The following is a 21,061-nucleotide window of genomic DNA, read 5'->3' on the forward strand; positions in this document are numbered from 1 at the left end:
TTTCATTGCTATACCAATCAAACTGCCAAGAGATTACTTAAAAGCTAGGAAAAAAATGATTACAAAATTCACCTGGAAGAATAAAAGATCAAGAATTTCAAGAGAATCAATTAAAAATGCAAATAAAGGTGGCCTAGTTGTACCAGACTTAAAACTATATTATAAAGCAGCAATCATCAAAAGCATTTGGTACTGGTTAAGAAATGGAGTAATGGATCAGTGGACTAGTTTGAATTCACAAGACACAGTAGTCAATGGCTATAGTAATCTAGTGTTGCATAAGCCAAAAGATTACAGCTTCTGGAATGAGAACTCATTATTTGACAAAAATTACTGGGAAAAATTGAAAAATAGTATGGCAGCAACCAGGTACTAAGCAACACCTAACAAACAGGATACCAAGATAAAGTTAAAAATAGGTTTATGATTTACACAAAGGATGATATTATTAGCAAATTAGGAGAAAAAGCTATAGGCTACCTCTCAGATCAATGAGGAAGAAAGGATTTCCTGACCAAAGAAGAACTAGAAAACATTATGTAATGCAAAATGGATAATTTTGTTTATATTAAATTAATTATTTTTGTACAAACAAAATCAATGCAGCCAAGATTAGAAGGAAAGCAGAAAACTGGGGGGGGGGGGAATTTACATCCAAAGTTTCCAATAAAGAACTCATTTCTAAAATTCATAGATAATTGATTCAGATTTATAAGAACATAAGCCATTTTCCAGTTGATAAATAGTCAAAGGATATGAACAATTTTCAGATGAAGTAATTAAAGCCATTTCTAGTCACATGAAAAAATGCAGAAAATCACTATTAATTAGAGAAATGCCAATTAAGACAATCTTGAGGTACCACTACCCACCTCAGATTGGCTAACATTAATGAAAAGATAATGATAAAAGTTGGAGGGGATGCCAGAAAACTGAGATCTATTATATTGTTGATGGAATTGTGAACTAATTCAACCATTCTGGAGAACAATTTTGAACTATGCCCAAAAAAACTATCAATCTGTGCCTACCTTTGGATCCAGCAGTGTCTCCATTGGATCTGCATCCCAAAAAGATCATAAAAACATTTTCACACATGTGCAAAAAGGTTTGTTAGAATCTCTTTTTATATTAACAAGGAACTGGAAACTGAGTGGATGCTCATCAGTTGGAGAATGGCTCTTTAAGTTATGGGACATGAATGATATGGATTACCACTGGTTTATAAGAAAAGATAAGCAGAATGATTTTAGAAAGGCTTGGAGAAAGTCACATGCATTTATGTAAGTAAAGTGAGTTGAACCAAAATAATATTGTAAACAACAAGAAAAAGATTATATGATGATCTATATGGTCTCCAGAGATGGTAAAACCAGAGATAACAGTAAAGCAATACAAATCTCTAGACAAAGTTTCCCAAAGAGAAGAGGGAAAGATTGACTTAAATTCTAAAAACAACACTCTTGGAAATAAAAAAATGCAATAACCTCTACAGAGAGGTTATTGCTGGTAACAAAGGCCAGACACAACATAGACCTTTTGCTATATAATTATTGCAAATTAGTTGTTTGTACTTCTCCATTGAGAAGAGGATTGTCATTCTAAGAACCCAGCAGTTTCCCATCAAATAAAATCTCAACTACAGTATGACATTATAAAAATGAAGCAACACATATATATCTTCACTGGAGATTTGAGGCTCAGAGGAGCACAAGAGAATTAGCTTGAATGTTTATGAATTTCAATGAGTCCTTCATCTGTTTTATATTTTCTGTGGGGCAAAATAAAATTTTATTTTTTGTGTGCTATATTTATTATTAATTCGAGAATTACATTGTGTTTCTTTCTGAAAACAAACTGATGACATTTATATTTGCAGAAATCCAAATATAAGTACATTCTGAAGTTCCTAGAAAAGACCCTGTTGGGGAGTAGGAGGGTCAAATAAGCCAATATTCCAGGGTTTCAAAGTTTACCCTGGGTAATGTCATGAGACCAAAGATATTTTTAGAAATGCTTCTAAGACTGAATCTTGCTATGTAAACCCAGAAGGAATAAAATGGGAACATGTATTACATGTGCTTTTACTCAGATCTTTGAAAAAAAAAATCAAATACAACCAAAGACAGAGCTCTAATGTGCTCCATTAAAGAGCATCTCTCAACTTTGATCTTTATTTAGTTCTTGTAATGGGCTGAGGCTTGAGTTGATGCACTGAGATCCCAAGTATGTGAGGCCAAATAGTAATTGCACCTTACTCTATTAATATATATGCTTGGAGAAAGAATGGCCCCCGCCCACTCTTTGTGCAAGTCCTGATGTGTTGTATAGGAAATGACAATTTTGGTGGTGGAGGCAGGGGAGCAGAGAGGGAAGCGAAAAAGAGAGACTGCTGGCTGGCTTCTTGACATAGCTGCTCACATGCTATCACGACCCCCCTTCACCTCCGATCCCCCTTCACCTCCGATTCCCCTTCACCTTCGATCCTTCTTCATCTTCACTAAGAATAAAGATTGACGATTTTCCCCTAACCTGAATTCCTGACTCCGGATGATTTTAAAATACGCAGTCATCACAAGTTCTAAAGCCACTTATCATCTAGCCAAATTCTGTAGTCCACCTATTTCTATTTTATTCACCTGATGGTATATGGTATCATTGCTTGAAAGACATTGCCAAATATTTTGTTAAAATCTCGGTATCCTTTGTGATTTTTTTCATAATTATTCAAGCTACAATCCACCCTTAAACAATAACAATAACAAAACCCAACAAAAACAACCTAATAAAACTAGTATAATATATATTTTGAGAGAAAACTATGCTGGCTGAATGTGTTTGCCACTTTTAAAAATCATTGTTTAGCAATGCCTTCTAGAATTTTTTAGTAATTGAATTTCTCATTGGCCTATAATTTGATCTACCTTCTTCACTTTTTTTGGAAAATAATAAAAATTTTTGCTTTTCTCTCCCATTTCCTTTCATTTGCTATGATTTTCTAAATATCATTGAGAATAATTTAGCCACTGTAATCAAATGTTCTTTTAAAATCATGGTATGCCATTCATATAGTCCTAGAGACCTGAATTCAGTAATGGCAGCTAGATGCTGCTTTATAAACTTGTAATAAACATCAGTTCTTTGAAAACCATTTTTCCTACTTTTCCCAATCTGAATTACTGTTATGAAGACTTGATTAAATTTATTCAAATTTGTTATTATATGTCACTCACCCTCAGACACACAACACTTGAACTTTCAAGTTGAGATTCCTAATTAGGCCTGGTAGTATTTTCTAAAGTCCATTCAACTTTGGTTCTTATTTCTTCAAGATTTGGCATTTGTCCTAGAAGAATATTTCTTATGTTTAGTGTTAGAAATAAGAACAAAGGGACTTACGGAGCCTCCAAGAGCCCTGAATGAAAGAATCTATTAGTAACCTGAAATCCCATTTCCTTCCTAGTTTGTTCAAATATGGTTATTCCCCCAAACCAATTTAATACTAAGATATTAGGCTTGTAGAGTGGAGAGACAAGACATTGCTGCACTCTTTTCCTTTTTCTCTTTTTCTTCCTTCGTCTTCAAAACTTCCCTATCACCAGAAGTTTATCCCGCAAGTGTGTAGAACACGAGAAAAACCTTCAATTACCTTATTTACAAAGTCCCATTTTCTCCATCTCAGTAAATTCTCACAGGCATCAACTTGGAATGCCCATGGAAATTTCTTTATCGTTAAAAAGTTATTTATCTATGAAAAGGCTAAAAATATGAGAACTGATACAAGATGGTAAGAAAGGGAAAAGTGGCAGGTGTGGGGAGTGGAAGTGGGGTATGAGGTGACCTTTTGCTTTACAAACATCTACTGGTAGAATATAAAAAGCTGAGTGACTCCATTGAAAATTCAACCACATCCTGCCAACATGAACCCTCTGTTGATCCTGGCTCTCGTTGGAGCAGCTGGTGAGCCCTCCTAATCACTTTATGTTGTCCCTTGATGCCTTTGGCCTATAGAACATGCTAGTCATTCTTTTAATTTATTCTTCTGTCTTCTCCTTTCATCACTGCTCTTCCCCCATCCCACCCTTATATCTGTCTAGTTCTCTCTTCATCTGCCATCCTCTTCTAGTTTCCCTTATCAAATCCCCTTCTTACTTCATTCACCTTTCTTTGTCCCCAGTATGCACAACTATAGGATATTCTCTTAATCAAGCCTCTCCCTGCAGTAATAGACCTGGAAATGTGTAGAAATGAAACTTCAAGGGGAACAAATTAAGAAGGGAGGAAACAGGAATAAGTTTTAAAAAACTAGAAGTCAAAAAACAATAGAGTCAAAGATAAGAGAAAAAACAGGGAATGAGGAAGAAAAGAAGAGACTGGAGAAGGGAAGGGACAGAATCACATTTATAGTATTGAAATGTGAGCTTCTGAAGGAAAAAAATCATTTTTTATCTTTGGGTCCTCCAGATTAACAAGAGTAGATGCATAATTAATGACACTTGATTTATTCTACTACATGTGAAAATAATATTTCTCTCTGTTTTTAACCTAGGAGATAGAATGTAAAAGAGCCTGGTAAGATAAGGTAGAGTGAAATGGAGAATGCAGTTTGGTGGAAATTATAAGATAGAAAGATGGAGACAGAGGAAGAAATAGAGAAAGAGAGAGATAAAAATGGAGACAAATGTAGGGAAAGAAGCAAGAAGAGAAACAGAGACAAAGACAAAGAAATAGAAACAGAGGGAAATGTAGATAGGAAAATAAAGCTATTGATTATGTTAACCCTGGTCATAATTGCAGTGATCTCCATACTTGGGAGGGGTTTTGTAGAAGACAAATTCTAGAAAGCATTCCTAGGGCTTAGGCTTCACATACTACTAAATTCCCTTCTCCAAATTTCTCCCCCCACCAAGTTGCTTTCTCCACTGATGATGATGACAAGATCGTCGGGGGCTACACCTGTGAGAACAGCCTCCCCTACCAGGTGTCCCTAAATTCTGGTTACCATTTCTGTGGTGGCTCCCTCATCAATGAACAGTGGGTGGTGTCAGCTGCTCATTGCTACAAATCGTAAGTGACAGAACTGGTGCTGGCCCCAGGGTGGGTTCTACAACCAGTTAATTATGGTAGCTTTTGGAGACCTCATGGAGGAAAATGCATGCAATTTGGGGTGAAAGGCAGAAATTCCAAGAAGTTAGACTCATGATCCAAACTTCAGACTGAAATAAAAAGAAGTGGATATAAGAATAGAATGGGAATAGAGTGATTCATAAATTAAACGTGGTGATACATGACTGAAAATGAGTGATACAGAGTAAGCAAAAACCCAGAGTTAGGAATAAAGCACAGCTTTCAAATGCTTAGGAATAATGTTTTGTTCCTCTATAACACCCTATCATGAAGGCAAAAAGCCAGCAGGTTTTTGCAATATCCACTTCCTACATGTCCACCTAGAGCAGGATTATAGTCAGTGCTGGACACACACACACACACACACACACACACACACACACACACACATAATTCCATATCAGTGAATGGGAGCTGACAATAAAACTAAGACATGTTAAAAACTTTAGCTTAAAAAGACATAGGTCTCCCATTTCATATAAGGCCATCTCCAGTCATCTTAACCTATATCTTGTCACTGGACCCAGATGGCTCTGGAGGGGAAAATGAGGCAAGTAACTTTGAACAGCTCTCCCTCACTTAAATCCAATTCACTTGCATATCATGGCATCACCTCCTTGATGTCATGGTCCTCTTTGAGAATGAAAAATAAACAAGAAACTCTACATTTAAAATGATCTAAGATGTACAGAATTCTAGGTACAAAGTCTATCCAGTTCTTAGAAGAGAGTACCTTTAGTGGTCACATCCAACACTGAAAAAAAATTGTCTTCATCAGCCGAATGCAGGTGAGACTGGGAGAGCATAACATTGAGGTCCTTGAGGGAAATGAACAGTTCATCGATGCCGAAAAGATCATCCGCCATCCAAACTACAACAGCCGTAACCTGAATAATGACATCATGCTGATCAAGCTGAAAACCCCAGCTGTCCTCAACTCTCGTGTGGCTACCATTTCTCTGCCCAAAACCTGTGCACCTGCAGGCACTGAGTGTCTCATCTCTGGTTGGGGCAACATGGCAAGCTTTGGTGGTGAGTAGCTTTGCCCTGTCCCTTACTTTTGCATTAGATCAACACATCTCCACTAACTTTAAATCAGTTTCTCCCTTCTTATTTTTATTTATACTATGCCTGTACCTTTCCTCTCCCTTCCTGATCTCTGGGATCCCAGGGGGAAAATATTTCTTGGTTGCTGACAACAACCAACATAGAAATACTCCAAAGCCACTTTCCCAAAATTTTCATTTCTTTTGACTATCCCATTAACAGTAGCCTACCTCCTGGATACATCCCCAGTACTTTGCACTTACCATTAAATGTCAAAGTGTTGGAAAGAAGAAACTTTCTAAGAATTTAGGAAAAGAGCAAAATTAGTCAACATGATATCCAGAAACATTTAATAGTTAAGTTATAAGATACAGATAACATTCTCTAATTATTTCTTTTATTATGGCATTCTAACTTCATCTCTTATTCAGCTCCCTTCTCTACCCTAACACCTGTCAATTTAGACAAAGCTAGCTCTCCCTCTTTTGTTGGCAGCAAGGTGGTATAGAGGGTAGAGTACTAGGCTTGGAATTAGGAAAACTTATCTTCCTGAGTTCAGATCTGGCCTCAGATACTAGCTGTGTGATCCTGAGCAAGTCACTTTAACCCCATTTGCCTCAGTTTGATCATCTGGAAAATGAGCAGGAGAAGGAAATGGCAAACCACTTCAACACTTTGCCAAGAAAACCCCAAGTGGGGTCACAACGACTCAAAGATAATTGAAATGACCAAACTTTAGACATGATTCAATTGTTTCTAACATAGCCTCTAGCCTCTAAATAGCATGAAATTGTTGTACCATTTTGAAGAATAAAAAGTAAACTGGATGATGGGGTGGAAAGCAGACTGAAGAAAACCTTGATTTGAGGTTCATCTCCTAAATTTATTAGCTTTGAGAGCTTACACAAAGTTCTGACTCCCTCTTGACTCTGTTTGGTCCTCCAATATAAATGAAATGTTGAATTAGAGGCAGAGGATCATGCAAATTAATAGGTCTGAAAGTCCCTTTTCTTTATGACTTTAGACAAATCACCTTATTTTTCTGAGACAGTTTACTGATCTGCTAAAAAAAATGGTTGGACTAGATAGTTCCAAATGTCCTTTCTAGGTCTAAATGACTATAGATTATATAAGCAGCCAGTTTTTCCTCTTATGTCTCAAAACATTTCCTTTCCCAGCTTTAAAACTGAGATGCCTTGTTTCATATATCCCAAATTGATTTAGTCCTTTGTATAATGCTAGATATTAAATAACAGCTATTATGCTAAATATAATTAGTTTTCATACTTTTTTATATCAGCTCACACAATTCTCCATGTTTCCTGGTACCTACTACTTCAGGCACCCCAAAATACTACAAATGGAATATAGGATGTTAGTGTTCAATCATTTCAGTCATGACTAACTCTTCATGACTCCATTTGGGGTTTTATTGGCAAATATACTGAAGTGATTTGTCATTTCCTTCTCCAGATCACTTTTAAAAAGAGGTAACTGAGATAAACAGGATTAAGTGACTTGCTCATGTAGTTATAATCAGCCAGATTTAAAAACAGGAACTTACTACTCCAAGACTGACACTCTATCCACTGCATCATCTAGTTGCCCTAAAATAAAGGGAACTGTCTTAGAAACCCATTTTGTAATTTTTCAGAAGTCCATTTTGTATTTCTAGAGATGCATGTTAAATTTGTCAAAACTGCAAATGCTTCAAATACACATGATAATAGTATACTATTTTCAGTGAGAGTTAAGGATAGGACAATCTTATCCCAGTCTATAAACTTATCCAACATTTTCAGGTGACTATTATATAGAAAGAATTGTGCTGTATGCTATGGAAAACAGATAGCCATGAATAACTGGATTCTTCCCTGAAGGAGGTTATAATTGAAAAAACATAAAAAGAGAGTCTGCATCAGTGATTTCATTGAAATAGGGAATGCCACAAAAAGATGACCCCTTTACCATTGTAGAACAGCTTCTTCTCTGCACCTTAGTATTCTCAGAAAGAATTAGATACAAAACTAAAAAATTAAGTCATCTGCCCCATGTCATATAGCCCATATGTGTCAGAACAATATTAAAATATATATCTTCATAATTCCAAGGCATTTCTCTGTCTATTATGCATCACTACCTTTCTGCAGTCTAGTAGGAGGGATGAAACAATTACACAAATAATCTTCATACAGAGAAGTATGAGATGTGTCATTAGCAATTTCTAGAAATTATAGGAATTCAGATGAAGGAGAAATACAAACTATTTTCTCTTTTGTGTACCAAAGTTCCCAAGTCCCTTTCTACCAAATCAGTTCTTAAGACTGAACACTTAGGTAGATTGTGCTTTCTTCTCTAACGTGATAGCTACTCTTACCCTCCTCCAATCCCATTTTCTTCACAGCTGACTACCCAGATGTTCTGCAGTGTTTGAATGCACCCCTTCTGTCTGATGCTCAATGCACATCCTCCTATCCTGGTCAGATCACAGAAAACATGGTCTGTGCTGGCTTCCTGGAAGGTGGCAAGGATTCCTGCCAGGTAAGATTTTAACTTTCTGTAAGAAGAAAACAGCACTTTCTTTAAGCCCAATAAGGATGAGGATTTGGAGAAATATCAAGGTCTCTGAAAAAAAGAAGGAATATGTCCTCATCTATATCTTCTAGAGCACTTCAAGATGAGTTGAAGGTGGGCTAAAAGGGAATGGTCATTAAGATTTGGGGGGCAGGTAATATTCTTGAAAGACTAGAGAACCGTAGAGACCAAAATTGGACTGGATGACCTCTAGGATCTATTCCAAATCTGAGTCTATGATCCCAAGCTTCAGACTATGGTATGGGCAGCAATCTCTTCCTTTTCCTCTTCTCACTCATCTATGTTCTCCATCTCTAGGGTGACTCAGGTGGACCAGTGGTGTGTAATGGAGAACTCCAGGGTATTGTCTCCTGGGGCTATGGCTGTGCTCAGAAGAATAAGCCTGGTGTCTACACCAGAGTCTGCAACTATGTGGATTGGATTGAGGCAACCATTGCTCAGAACAGCTAAAGACCCTTGACCCCTGTTTCTCTCCTTTCCTTGGGACTATTGTTTTGGAACATGATGCCAACAAAATGACCCTGTTAATAAAATGATGTTCTATTAATTGCTCTTGCCCTATTCTTGAGTTTCTATTCATTTTTCATCTAAAAAAATGGGAATGCTTTTGGACTGATGTGTACCAATATAGCATACTCCTCCCCTCCAGAAGTCAATCCAGGTAACTGCTCATATTAACACAAGACAGTGGCTCTCTCTTGAACAAGAATATTTCCCCATGGATAAAAAACAAAAAAACCCATGCATAATATATCCATTTTTTCTTCTGCCAGTTGTTCAGGAAGTTATTTAACATTAATCCTTTTTTATCCTCAGCTATTGAGGAATTAGTGTTACAACCCTTCTAAGTATCATAGGCAAACTGGGAGTCATCCCTAAAGGAAACACATGGAGCTAAGGCTGGGAAAGGACTATTTACCTCTATAGTTTCTTCCTTAAATTTTCCTACCATAGTGCTTTCCTTGTGACTCTCTTTTTCATTTGCTACATCATCTTTCATTTCAATTTTTTATCAGTTTAGTTATTCAATAATCACTTAAATGACTACAACTAGACCCTGTGCTGGGGGATAAAAATCTTAGCTACAACATGTTCCTTGGCCTGTAGAGCTTAGTATGGTATAGAGATAAGAAACAAGTGCAGTTAACAAAAAGTACATCATAGTTATATAATTTATATACTATGAGCATAGTTTATAAATTTACATAATACAAATAATATATATAAAACAGTTTATATCATAGATGTATAAAATATCATGTCAATATACTACAGTGTTGCAGAATAAACTACTCTAATGCCTGAAACTGTGTATTACTGGGCAAGACATTGACCTCTTTCAGGCCTTTAGTTTTCTCCTTTTTAATTTTTTAAATAGTATTTTATTTTCTTTCTAGTTGTACATCTAGAAAATTTTTTAGCATTAATTTTAATAAGATTTTTGAGTCCCAAATTTTTCCCCTCCCTCCTTTCTCATTTTCCCTCCCCTCTTTTGAAAATGGTAGGCAGTTTGATAAAATTTATATGTACTATAATGTAAAACATATTTCTATATTTATTGCAGTTGTGAAAAAGAAAATAGATCAAAGGCAGAAAAACCATGGGAAAAAATAAATAAGTGGGAAAAAATAAGTGGAACTCAATCTGCAATGAGTTAATTAGTTCTTTATCTGGATATGAATAACATTTTCCTTCATGAGTCTTTTATACTTCTCTTGGCTCACTGTGTTGTTGAGCTGAGTCATACATAGTTGATCATCACACAATGTTGTTGATACTTTGTACAATGTTTTCCTGATTCTGCTCATTTTACTTTACATCAGTTTATCAGGTCTTTCAGATTTTTTGGAAATCTTTCTGTGCTCATTTCTTATTGTATATTACTATTCTATTTATATTCATATACCACAGAGTATTCAGTCATGTCCCAATGATGGGCATTCCCCGAGTTTTCAATATTTGGCACCACAAAAAGTTTTTCATCAATTTTTTTTTATATGTAGGTCTGTAATGTTCAGGCTAGCTTTCTGGAATGTAGGAGGCAGGAAAGCCATGAGGAGGATGGTCAAAAATGGAATGCCCCATTTCTAGTCCTTCTCAGTCCTTAAATACCTTATTACAATTACAGAATTACAGCATACTGAATGTGTGTGAACTAGAGAACCATTATATCACTATGCTAAGTACTAAGTATATGTATACTAGAGAACCATTATTAACTGAGGTAGCCCCTTGTAAATGTCCTTGTTTCAAGTATACTTCTCCAAAGTTCTGGCCCTCTACATAGGTCCCTTTCTCTTTTTTATTATCTCTTTGACCTAGTAGTGGCATTGCTGAATTAAAGGGTATGTAATTTCTTCATCCTTTGGGCATAGTTCCAAATTGCTCTCGGAATGATAGGATCAGTTCACAATTCTACCAATAGTAGTTCCATATCTTTTCCAACATTTATCATTTTTCTTTTTTTTTTAATGTCATATTAACTAGTGTGAAGTGGGATCTCATTGTTGTGTTGATATGCAATTTTGACTCTAATCAAAAATGATTTAGATCACTTCTTACTATGCCTATAAATAATTTTGATTTCTTCATGTGAAAACTGTCTATTCATATCCTTTGATCATTTATCAATTGGGGAATAGCTTCTGGTCTTATAAATTTGAATCTGTTCCCTGTGCTTTTGAGAAATGAGACTTTAATAATCAGAGACACTTACTGTAAATATTGTTTTCCAACTTTCTGCTTTTTCCCAATATTATTTGCATAGATTTTGTTTGTTCAAAAGCTTTTAAACTTTATATAATAAAAATATTTTATTTTATATTTCATAATCCTCTCTAGCTCTTATTTGGTCATGAATCCTTCCCTCCATGTAGATCTGACAGGTAGACTATTCCTTGCTCTTCTAATTTGTTTATGATATAGAGGGGATAGTTCAGGTTCCCCCATTAGTATAGTTTTGCTGTCTATTTCTTGCTGTAACTCACTTAACTTATCCTTAAAGAATCTGGATGTTTTATCTCTTGGTGAATATATGTTTTGTATTGATATTACTTCATGATCTGTGGCAAAGTTTCTTAAGTTGCAAACCCATTTGGAGTCAAGTAACTGAATATGAGGATTGTGAAAAATTTGGGTGACAGTGAAAATATGAAATCTTCTACTAAGATTTAATTATTTATGTAAAAATAAAGTAACATGTTCATCTTATTAGTATGCAACTTTGCTTTCAACCTTAATAAGTGAAAAAACATGTATACCAAAGAATTGTTTAAAATAAATGTCCTTATGATTTATTATCAGTAAATGTTTGTATACCTCTATTATATATCTATATATTTTGGGTTGCATAGAAATTTCTTTAGCAAAAAGGTGTTGTGAGTGGGGAAAAAGTATAAAAATTATTGGTTTATGGTACTTTTTGTTTATTTTATTTTTATTTTGTATTAACACTTTTAATTTTCAAAACATATGCATGGATAATTTTTCAACATTAACCCTTGCAAAACCTTGTGTTTCAATTTTCCTTCCCCTTCCCCCACCTCCTCCCCTAGAAGGCAAGTAATCCAATATATGTTAAACTTGGTAGAAATAGATGTTTAATTATGGTACCTTTTAGCAAGTTGTATTTTTCTTTCTTTTTTTAATTAAAGCTTTTTATTTTCAAAACATGGACAGATAATTTTTCAGCATTGACCCTTGCCTAGCTTTCTATTCCAAATTTTCCTGTCCTTCCTTCCTCCCTCCCCTCCCCTGGATGGCAAGTAAGCCAATAAATGTTATATAGGCTAAATATATGTTAAATGCAATATAGGTAAACATATTTAAATAATTATCTTGCTGCATAAGAAAAATCAGATCAAAAAGGAAAGAAAATGAGTAAGAAAACAAAAAGTTAGCAAACAACAAAAAGAGTGAGAATGTTATGTTGTGATCCACACCAATTCCCACAGACCTCTCTCTGGGTGTAGATGATCTCTTCATCACAAGATCATTGGAAATGCCCTCAATCAAATCATTGTTGGAAAGAGTCACATCCATCAGAACTGATCATTACATAATTTTTCCTATTGCTGTGCACAATGATCTCCTGGTTCAGCTCATTTCATTTAGCATCAGTTCATGTAAATCTCTTCAGACCTCTCTAAAATCATCCTGTTGATTATTTCTTATACAACAATAATATTCCATAATATTTATATACCATAACTAATTCAACTATTCTCCAGCTGATGGTGATCCACTCAGCTTCCAATTTCTTGACACTACAAAAAGGGCTGCCACAAACAGTTTTCACACGTGGGTCCCTTTCCCTCCTTTAAGATCTCTTTGGGATACAGGCCCAGTAGAAACACTACTGGATCAAAGGATATGCACAGCTTGATAACTTTTTGAGCATAGTTCCAAATTGTTATCCAGAATGGCTGGATCCATTCACAATTGCACCAACAATGTATTAGTGTTCCAGTTTTCCCACATTTCCTCCAGCATTTGTCACTATCTTCTCCTGTCAATTTAGCCAACTGAGAGATGTATAGTAGAATCTCAGAATTGTCTTAATTTTCACCTTTTGGTGCTCTAAATCACTGCTGAACAGAGAAATGAAAATTAAGACAATTATGAGTCTTTTCATATGACTAGAAATGGTTTTAATTTCTTCATCTGAAAATTGTCTATTAATATCCTTTGATCATTTATCAATTGGAGAATGGCTTGAATTCTTTTAAATTTGAGTCAATTTTCTATATATTTTAGAAATGAGGCCTTTATTAGAACCCTTAAATGTAAAAATGTTTTCTCAATTTATTGCTTCCCTTCTAATATTGTCTGCCTAATATTTGTACAAAAAACTTTTTAACTTAATATTATCAAAATAATTTATTTGATGTTCAATAATGAGTTCCAAGTATGGCAGAAATTAGGCAAGGACCCACACTTAACACCACATACCAAGATAAGATCAAAATGGGTCCATGACCTAGGCATAAAGAACAAGATTATAAATAAATTAGAGGAACATAGGATAATTTATCTCTCAGATTTGTGGAGGAGAAAGAAATTTGTGACCAAAGATGAACTAGAGACCATTACCGATCACAAAATAGAAAGTTTTGATTATATCAAATTAAAAAGCCTTTGTACAAACAGAACGAATGCAAACAAGATTAGTAGGGAAGCAACAAACTGGGAAAACATCTTTACAATTAAAGGTTCTGATAAAGGCCTCATTTCCAAAATATATAAAGAACTGACTCAAATTTATAAAAAATCAAGCCATTCTCCAATTGATAAATGGTCAAAGGATATGAACAGACAATTTTCAGATGAAGAAATTGAAACTATTACTACTCACATGAAAGAGTGTTCCAAATCACTATTGATCAGAGAAATGCAAATTAAGACAACTCTGAGATATCACTACACACCTGTCAGATTGGCTAAGATGACAGGAAAAAATAATGATGAATGTTGGAGGGGATGCGGGAAAACGGGGACACTGATGCATTGTTGGTAGAGTTGTGAATGAATCCAGCCATTCTGGAAAGCAATCTGGAATTATGCCCAAAAAGTTATCAAACTGTGCATACCCTTTGATCCAGCAGTGTTTCTATTGGGCTTATACCCCAAAGAGATACTAAAAAAGGGAAAGGGACCTGTATGTGCCAAAATGTTTGTAGCAGCCCTGTTTGTAGTGGCTAGAAACTGGAAAATGAATGGATGCCCATCAATTGGAGAATGGCTGGGTAAATTGTGGTATATGAATGTTATGGAATATTATTGCTCTGTAAGAAATGACCAGCAGGATGAATACAGAGAGGCTTGGAGAGACCTACATGGACTGATGCTAAGTGAGATGAGCAGAACCAGGAGATCATTATACACTTCGACAACGATATTGTATGAGGATGTATTCTGATGGAAGTGGATTTCTCTGACAAAGAGACTTAACTGAGTTTCAATGGATAAATGATGGACAGAAATAACTACACCCAAAGAAGGAACACTGGGAAATGAATGTGAACTATTTGCGTTTTTGATTTTCTTCCTGAGTTATTTTTACCTTCTGAATCCAATTCTCCCTGTGCAGCCAGAGAACTGTTCGGTTCTGCAAATATGTATTGTATCTAGGATATACTGCAACATATTTAACATATATAGGACTGCTTGCCATCTTGGGGGGGGTGGAGAGAGGGAGGGGAAAAAACGAAACATAAGCGAGTGCAAGGGATAATGTTGTAAAAAATATTATCCTGGCATGGATTCTGTCAATACAAAGTTATTATTAAATAAAATAAAATTAAAAAAAAATAATGAGTTCCAGTGCTTCTTTGGTCACAGATTCCTTCCTTTTCCACAGAAACTATCCTATATTCTTCTAAGTTGCTTATAATATCACTCTTTATGTCTAAATCATGAACCCATTTCAACTTTATCTTAATATATGGTCTTAGGTGTGGGTCAATACCTAGTTTCTGCCACACTAGTTTCAAATGTTACTAGCAGTTTTTGTCAAACAGTGAGTTCTTATCCCAAAAGCTGGGGTTTTTGGGTTTGTCAAACACTAGATTGCTATAGTTATTGATTATTTTGCCCTGTGAACCTAACCTATTCCACTGATCAACTACTTTATTTCTTAGTCAGTATCAAATGGTTTTGATGATCACTGCTTTATAATATAGTTTTAGGTCAGGTACAGCTAGGCCATCATTCATTGGCATTTTTTTCATTAATTCCCTTGAAATTCTTGGTCTTTTGTTCTTCCAGGTGAACTTTGTTATTATTTTTTTCTAATTTGTAAAATAATTTCATGGGAGTTTGATTGATTTGGAACTAAATAAATAGATTAATTCAGGTAGTATTATCTATTTTATTATATTTGCTTGATCTACTCATGAGCATTTGATATTTTTCCAGCTTATTAGATCTGACTTTATTTTTGTGGAAAGTGTTTCATAGTTGCATTCATATAGTTCTTGATTTTCCCTTGGTAGATAGGTTCCCAAATATTCTATACAATTGACAGTTATTTTGAATGGAATTTCTTTTTGTGTCTCTAGCTGCTGGACTTTATTGGTAATATATAAAAATATTGATGATTTATGCAGATTTATTTTGTATCCTGCTACTTTGTGCAAGTTGTGAATTGTTTCTAGTAGTTTTTTGGTTGATTCTCTAGGGTTCTATGAGAATACCATCAAATCATCTGCAAAGAGTGATATTTTGGTTTCCTCGTTACCTATTCTAATTCCTTTAATCTCCTTTTCTTCTCTTATTGCCAAAGCTAATATTTCTAATACATTAGTGATAATGGGCAACCTTGTTTCACCCCTGATCTTATTGGGAATGGTTCTAGTTTGTACCCATTACATATGATGTTTGCTGATGGTTTTAAATAGATACTACTGATCATTTTAAGTAAAAGTCCATTTATTCCTCTACTCTCTAGTGTTGTTGTTGTTGTTGGTTTTTTTTTTTTAACATGAATGGGTGTTGGGTTTTATCAAATGCTTTTTCTGCATCTATTGAGATAATTATATAATTTTTGTTAGTTTGGTTATTGATATAGTCAATTAGGCCAATAGTTTTCCTAATATTGAACCAGACCTGCATTTCTGGTATAAATCCTACTTGGTATTAGTGTATTAGCCTGGTGATGACTTTCTATAATCTTTTTGTTAATATCATCTTCCCATATAGGGATGTAAAGTTGTTAACTTTTAAAAGAAACATAGCTTTTTTTTCTTTCCTTTTTACCTTTTTTGAATCTCTTGAGGTCTGTATTTGAAGAGCTGTTTCCATTCATCTCTGGTCTTTTCATCAAAAACAAAAGAGATTCACCTATTTTATTGAATGTCAAATTTTAAGATAATGTTTAAAGATGATTGTATTATATATTTTGCATCAATATTTGTTAGGAAAATTGGTCTATAATTTTCTTTCTCTTTTTTCACCCTACCTGGTTTAGTATCAGCACCATTATCTGTGTCATAAAAAGAATTTGGTAATAATTTCCAATGTAGTTATTAAAGTAAATTTTATATCTCTAGATGCTTACGTGCATAAAATAGAGAAAGAGAAGATCAATGAATTGGGCTTACAACTAAAAAAGCTAGAAGAAGAACAAATTAAAAAACCCTCAATTAAATACCAAATTTGAAATTCTGAAAATAAAAGGGGAGATTAATAAAATTGAAAATAAGAAAACTATTGAATTAATAAATAAAACTAAGAGTTAGTTTTATGAATAAATTGAGTCATTGATTAAGCACCTTTTCTCATTAGATATGGAGGATACAAAGATAAATATGAAATGTTTTCTTTCTTTAAGAAGCTTACATTTCATTACTATGAATGTGATCTAGTCCCATCATTTCTCATGTCCCTTCCATTCCAGACTAGCTTCCTCATTCACTGGTTCTCTCTTATCTTTGAATCTATGCTTTTTGATCTATAGACTTTTTTTTTCCTATTTGCTCCCTGTTTCCTTCCTTTCTAGTTTATTTCTCTAGAAGTTTCCTTTCTACATATTTACAAGTCTATCACTGCATGCAGAAGTTTGGTTAAGAAAAGATCCTATAGTTGTGCATACTGGGGACAGAGAGAGGTGGATGAAATGAAGGATGATTGGAAAGGGAGTCTAGAAGAGGTTAACAAATGAAAGAAAAGCTAGATAGATATAGGGGTGGGGTAGAGGAAGAACAGTGACTGAAGAAAAAGATGAAAAGATGGATTGAGAGAATAGCCAGAATGTTTAACAGGCCAGAGGCAGCAAGAAATAACATAAGATGATTACAAGGGTTTACCAGCTGCTCCAACAAAAGTCAGGATCAAGAGAGGGTTCATATTGACAGAATTTGGTTGATTTTTCCATGGAGGCACTCAGCTTTTTATATTCTAAGAGTAGAAAGTGTTTGTAAAGCAGAAGGTCATTTCATATCCCAACCCTGCCCCCCACTCCTGCCATCTTTGCCTTTCTTACCATCTTGTATCAGTTCTCTTATTTTTAGCCTTTTCATAGACAAATGACTTTTAAATGATAAAGACATTTCCATGCACAAAAAAATTATTTATGCATGTGAGAATTTACTGAAATGAACAGAATGGGAGTTTGTATATAAAGGAATAAAAGATTTTTCTGGTACCCTATACTCTTGCAAGATAAATTTGTGGTGTTAGTATTGTTTGGAGGAAGAAGGGAAAGAAAAAGTAGAAGGAAGAGAATTGCAGCAATGCTTTGAGTTTCTCCATCACTAAAGCCTAATATCTTAATATTAAACTGGTTTGGGGGAATATTATCTGATCATATCTGAACAAACCAAGAAAGAAATGGGAGTTTGGGTTACTAATAGATTCTTTTATTCAGGGCTCCTGGAGGCTCTCTAAATCTCTTTGTCCTTTTTTCTACCTCTAAATATAAGTGCATATTCTCCTAGGATAAATGGCAAATCTTGAGGAAATAAAAGCCAATAAAAATCAAAGTTGATTGGAGTTTAGAAAATACTATCAGAGCTACTCAGGAGTCTCAACTTGTGAGTTCAAGCTTTGTGTGTCTTGGGTGGATGACATGTAATAACAAACTATATGTTTGAATAAGTTTGATGATATTTTCATAACAGTAATTCAGATTGGGAAAGGCAGGAAAAATTATTTTCAAGGAATTAAATTTAACACAAGTAAGAAGATAGAAAAGCAGTACTTAGCTGTCATCACTGAATTTGGTCACTAGAACTGCATGCCATGATATTGAAAGAATATGTGGGTATGATTAGATATTTGAAAAATCATAGCAAATGAAAGGCATAGGAGAGAGAAGCAAAAGTTGTTATTATTTTCCAACAAGGGGAAGAAGGTAGATTGATCAAACTATAGGCCAATAAGAAATTCAATTCCTAAAACTTCTGGAAGACATTGTTAAAACGATGGTTTTTAGAGGTGGTAATCATGTTCAGCCAGCATAATTTCTCTCCAAACATACACTATACTAATTCTCATTTAGGTTTTTTGTTTTTTTGTTTTTTGTTTTTTTGAGAAGAAGGTTAGACAGTTACTTGAATAATTATAAATCACAAAGAAATGCCTGGATTTTAACAAAATATTTGGCAATGTCTTTAAGCAATTACCATGTGCCATCTTTTGAATAATATATAAATAGATAGGCTAGACAGTTTGGCTAGATAATAAGTGGCTTTAGAACTAGATAAAGATCAAGTGTTGAAAAAAGATCATTAATAGAGCATATTGGGGCTCTGTCCTTGGTTCTATTTGATTTTTTCCAAAGATCTGACTAAAAACACTTGTAATCCACATCCATTTTCCTTGTCTCTGGATTTACATTGACAGGATTCAAACTAAAAGTATTTCTTAAACTATCCTTTGTCTCATGACTTTACCCAGAGTAAAGTTAGGAACCTCAGAACATTGGCTTATTTGACCCTCCTATTTTCTAATGGGGTTTTCCCTAGAAACTTCAGAATGTAGATTATATCTGTATTACTGCAGATATACATGTCTTCAGTATCTTTTCAAAAAGAGACACAATGCAACTCACAAGTTAATTATAAAAATTGCACGCAAGACAAAATTTGCCCCACAGAAAATATAAAACATATGAAGGACTCATCGAAATTCATAAACATTCAAGCTAATTCTCTTTCACTCCTCTGAGCCTCAAATCTCCAGTGAAGATATATGTATTGCTTCATTTTTATGATGTCATACTGTAGTTGAGACTTTATTTGATGGGAAACAGATGGGTTCTTAGAATGACAAGCCTGTTCTCACTGGAGGAGCAGAAACAACTAATTTGCAATAATTATATAGCAAAGGGTCCATTTTGCTTGTCCATATTGTGTCTGGACTTTATTGTTATCCCTTTCTCTGTAGAGGTCATTTTCTCACTTCTCTTTAAAAGTGTTGTTTTTGGAATTCAGGTCAATCTTTCCCTCTTCTCTTTGGGAAACTTTCTCTAGAAATTTGTATCGCTTTACCATTATCTGCCATGTTCCCTCCTTTTCTGGGGCTTTATTCCCTTCTCCAAATACAGTTTAAGTACTCTGACAAAGGCTCTCTATGGCAGCTATATCTGAGGATGAGTATTTCCATAAGGGATAAAGAAGGCTTCATCCCTCTCAGGAACATATCTATTTTCTTTCACATCCTTCTCTTAGATCCCTTAGCTCTGTTCTAATGATTTTAAATGTATTTAAATGCATTGTCACAGGGGAAATGCATTCTAGTCATGTGTGGACATAATTTAAAACCTACTTTTTTTGTAAAACAGGAGGAATGAGAGTAATATCAGAAGCCTAGGGTTTTTTCAATATTATTCCAACATTTTAAAAAAGTACAAGGAAATATAGAATAGTGAAATAGAATCAGAGAACCTTATTTTAAATCCATCTCTTCTGCTTATTACCTGTGTAACTCTAGGCTAACCACTTCATCTTTCTTTGTCTTAGGTTTTTCTTCTGTGAAATAAGGAGGTTGAATTGGATGACTCCTAAGGTCCTTTGAACACAAGTAGGACCCAATGCAATCAGTGAATGTATGTAGCAGCAAGAAATGACAGGTATGACCAGAACAAAATAAAAAAAACTAGGCTTGAGGAAGGGCAGGAAAATGAGCTGACTCTATGCCAGTGCCTATTTTGTCTTTCTGACCAGTTTTCCTTGAAAAGTACTGCCATTTGATCTACCTCCCCTTTTATTTTCCTTCACTAAACAGCATGGTCATTAATCATTCCTTATAGTTCACTCAAAGTTGTTAAGTCACTTCAGCCCTGTCCAACTCTTTGTGGTCCCATTTGGGATTTTCTTGGAAAAGATACTGGAGTGATTTGCCATTTCCTTTTCAACTCATTTTACAGATGAGGAAATTAAGGCAAATAGGGTAAAATGATGCAACTAGTAAATAAGGGCAGATTTGAATTTAAGAAGATGAATCTTCCTGACTCCAGGCCCAGTACTCTGTGCTTTATTGTGCCACCTAGGTCACTCATAAGAGTACCTATCAATGCCAATACCTGACTGGTAGGGATGGCTCCCCATTCACTTTTTGTCCCTGTGCCTTTCCTTTCAGTTCCTGAGTGTTATTTAAATCAATTACCCTTATGCAAGGTCATAATTAATTTATAGTTTAATTAAATTAGAAACAGCACATTAAAAATTAATTTTAAAATGACACATATTACAAAGCAATCAAGCATAATAATTCTTAACTCTCAATTCCAAATCTTCAGGGAGAAATTAAACAGCAACAACAAATTTTCATTTTTTTTTATTTCTAGCCAAGA

The 21,061-nt window shown here is 34.7% G+C and overlaps 1 protein-coding gene across 1 annotated transcript; it reads left to right on the forward strand.

Annotated features, from left to right (window-relative positions):
- Positions 1 to 3,903: 3,903 nt before the first annotated feature.
- LOC127538878 (anionic trypsin-like) lies at positions 3,904 to 9,316 on the forward strand. Its single transcript, XM_051962685.1, has 5 exons — positions 3,904 to 3,960; positions 4,911 to 5,067; positions 5,906 to 6,159; positions 8,579 to 8,715; positions 9,067 to 9,316. Exons 1-5 carry the CDS (start codon positions 3,921 to 3,923, stop codon positions 9,217 to 9,219), a joined length of 741 nt encoding a protein of 246 aa, XP_051818645.1. The 5' UTR covers positions 3,904 to 3,920; the 3' UTR covers positions 9,220 to 9,316.
- The last annotated feature ends 11,745 nt before the right edge of the window (positions 9,317 to 21,061 follow it).

The sequence above is a fragment of the Antechinus flavipes genome, chromosome 5 (assembly GCF_016432865.1).
Source record: "Antechinus flavipes isolate AdamAnt ecotype Samford, QLD, Australia chromosome 5, AdamAnt_v2, whole genome shotgun sequence".
In the NCBI taxonomy this organism is placed as follows: Eukaryota; Metazoa; Chordata; class Mammalia; order Dasyuromorphia; family Dasyuridae; genus Antechinus; species Antechinus flavipes.

Coding starts and splice junctions, on each gene's coding strand:
- LOC127538878 (XM_051962685.1), top strand. CDS start 3,921: ATGAACCCTCTGTTGATCCTGGCTCTCGTTGGAGCAGCTG. Junction 3,961..4,910: donor GGCTCTCGTTGGAGCAGCTG/GTGAGCCCTCCT, acceptor CCCCCCACCAAG/TTGCTTTCTCCACTGATGAT. Junction 6,160..8,578: donor CAACATGGCAAGCTTTGGTG/GTGAGTAGCTTT, acceptor TTTTCTTCACAG/CTGACTACCCAGATGTTCTG.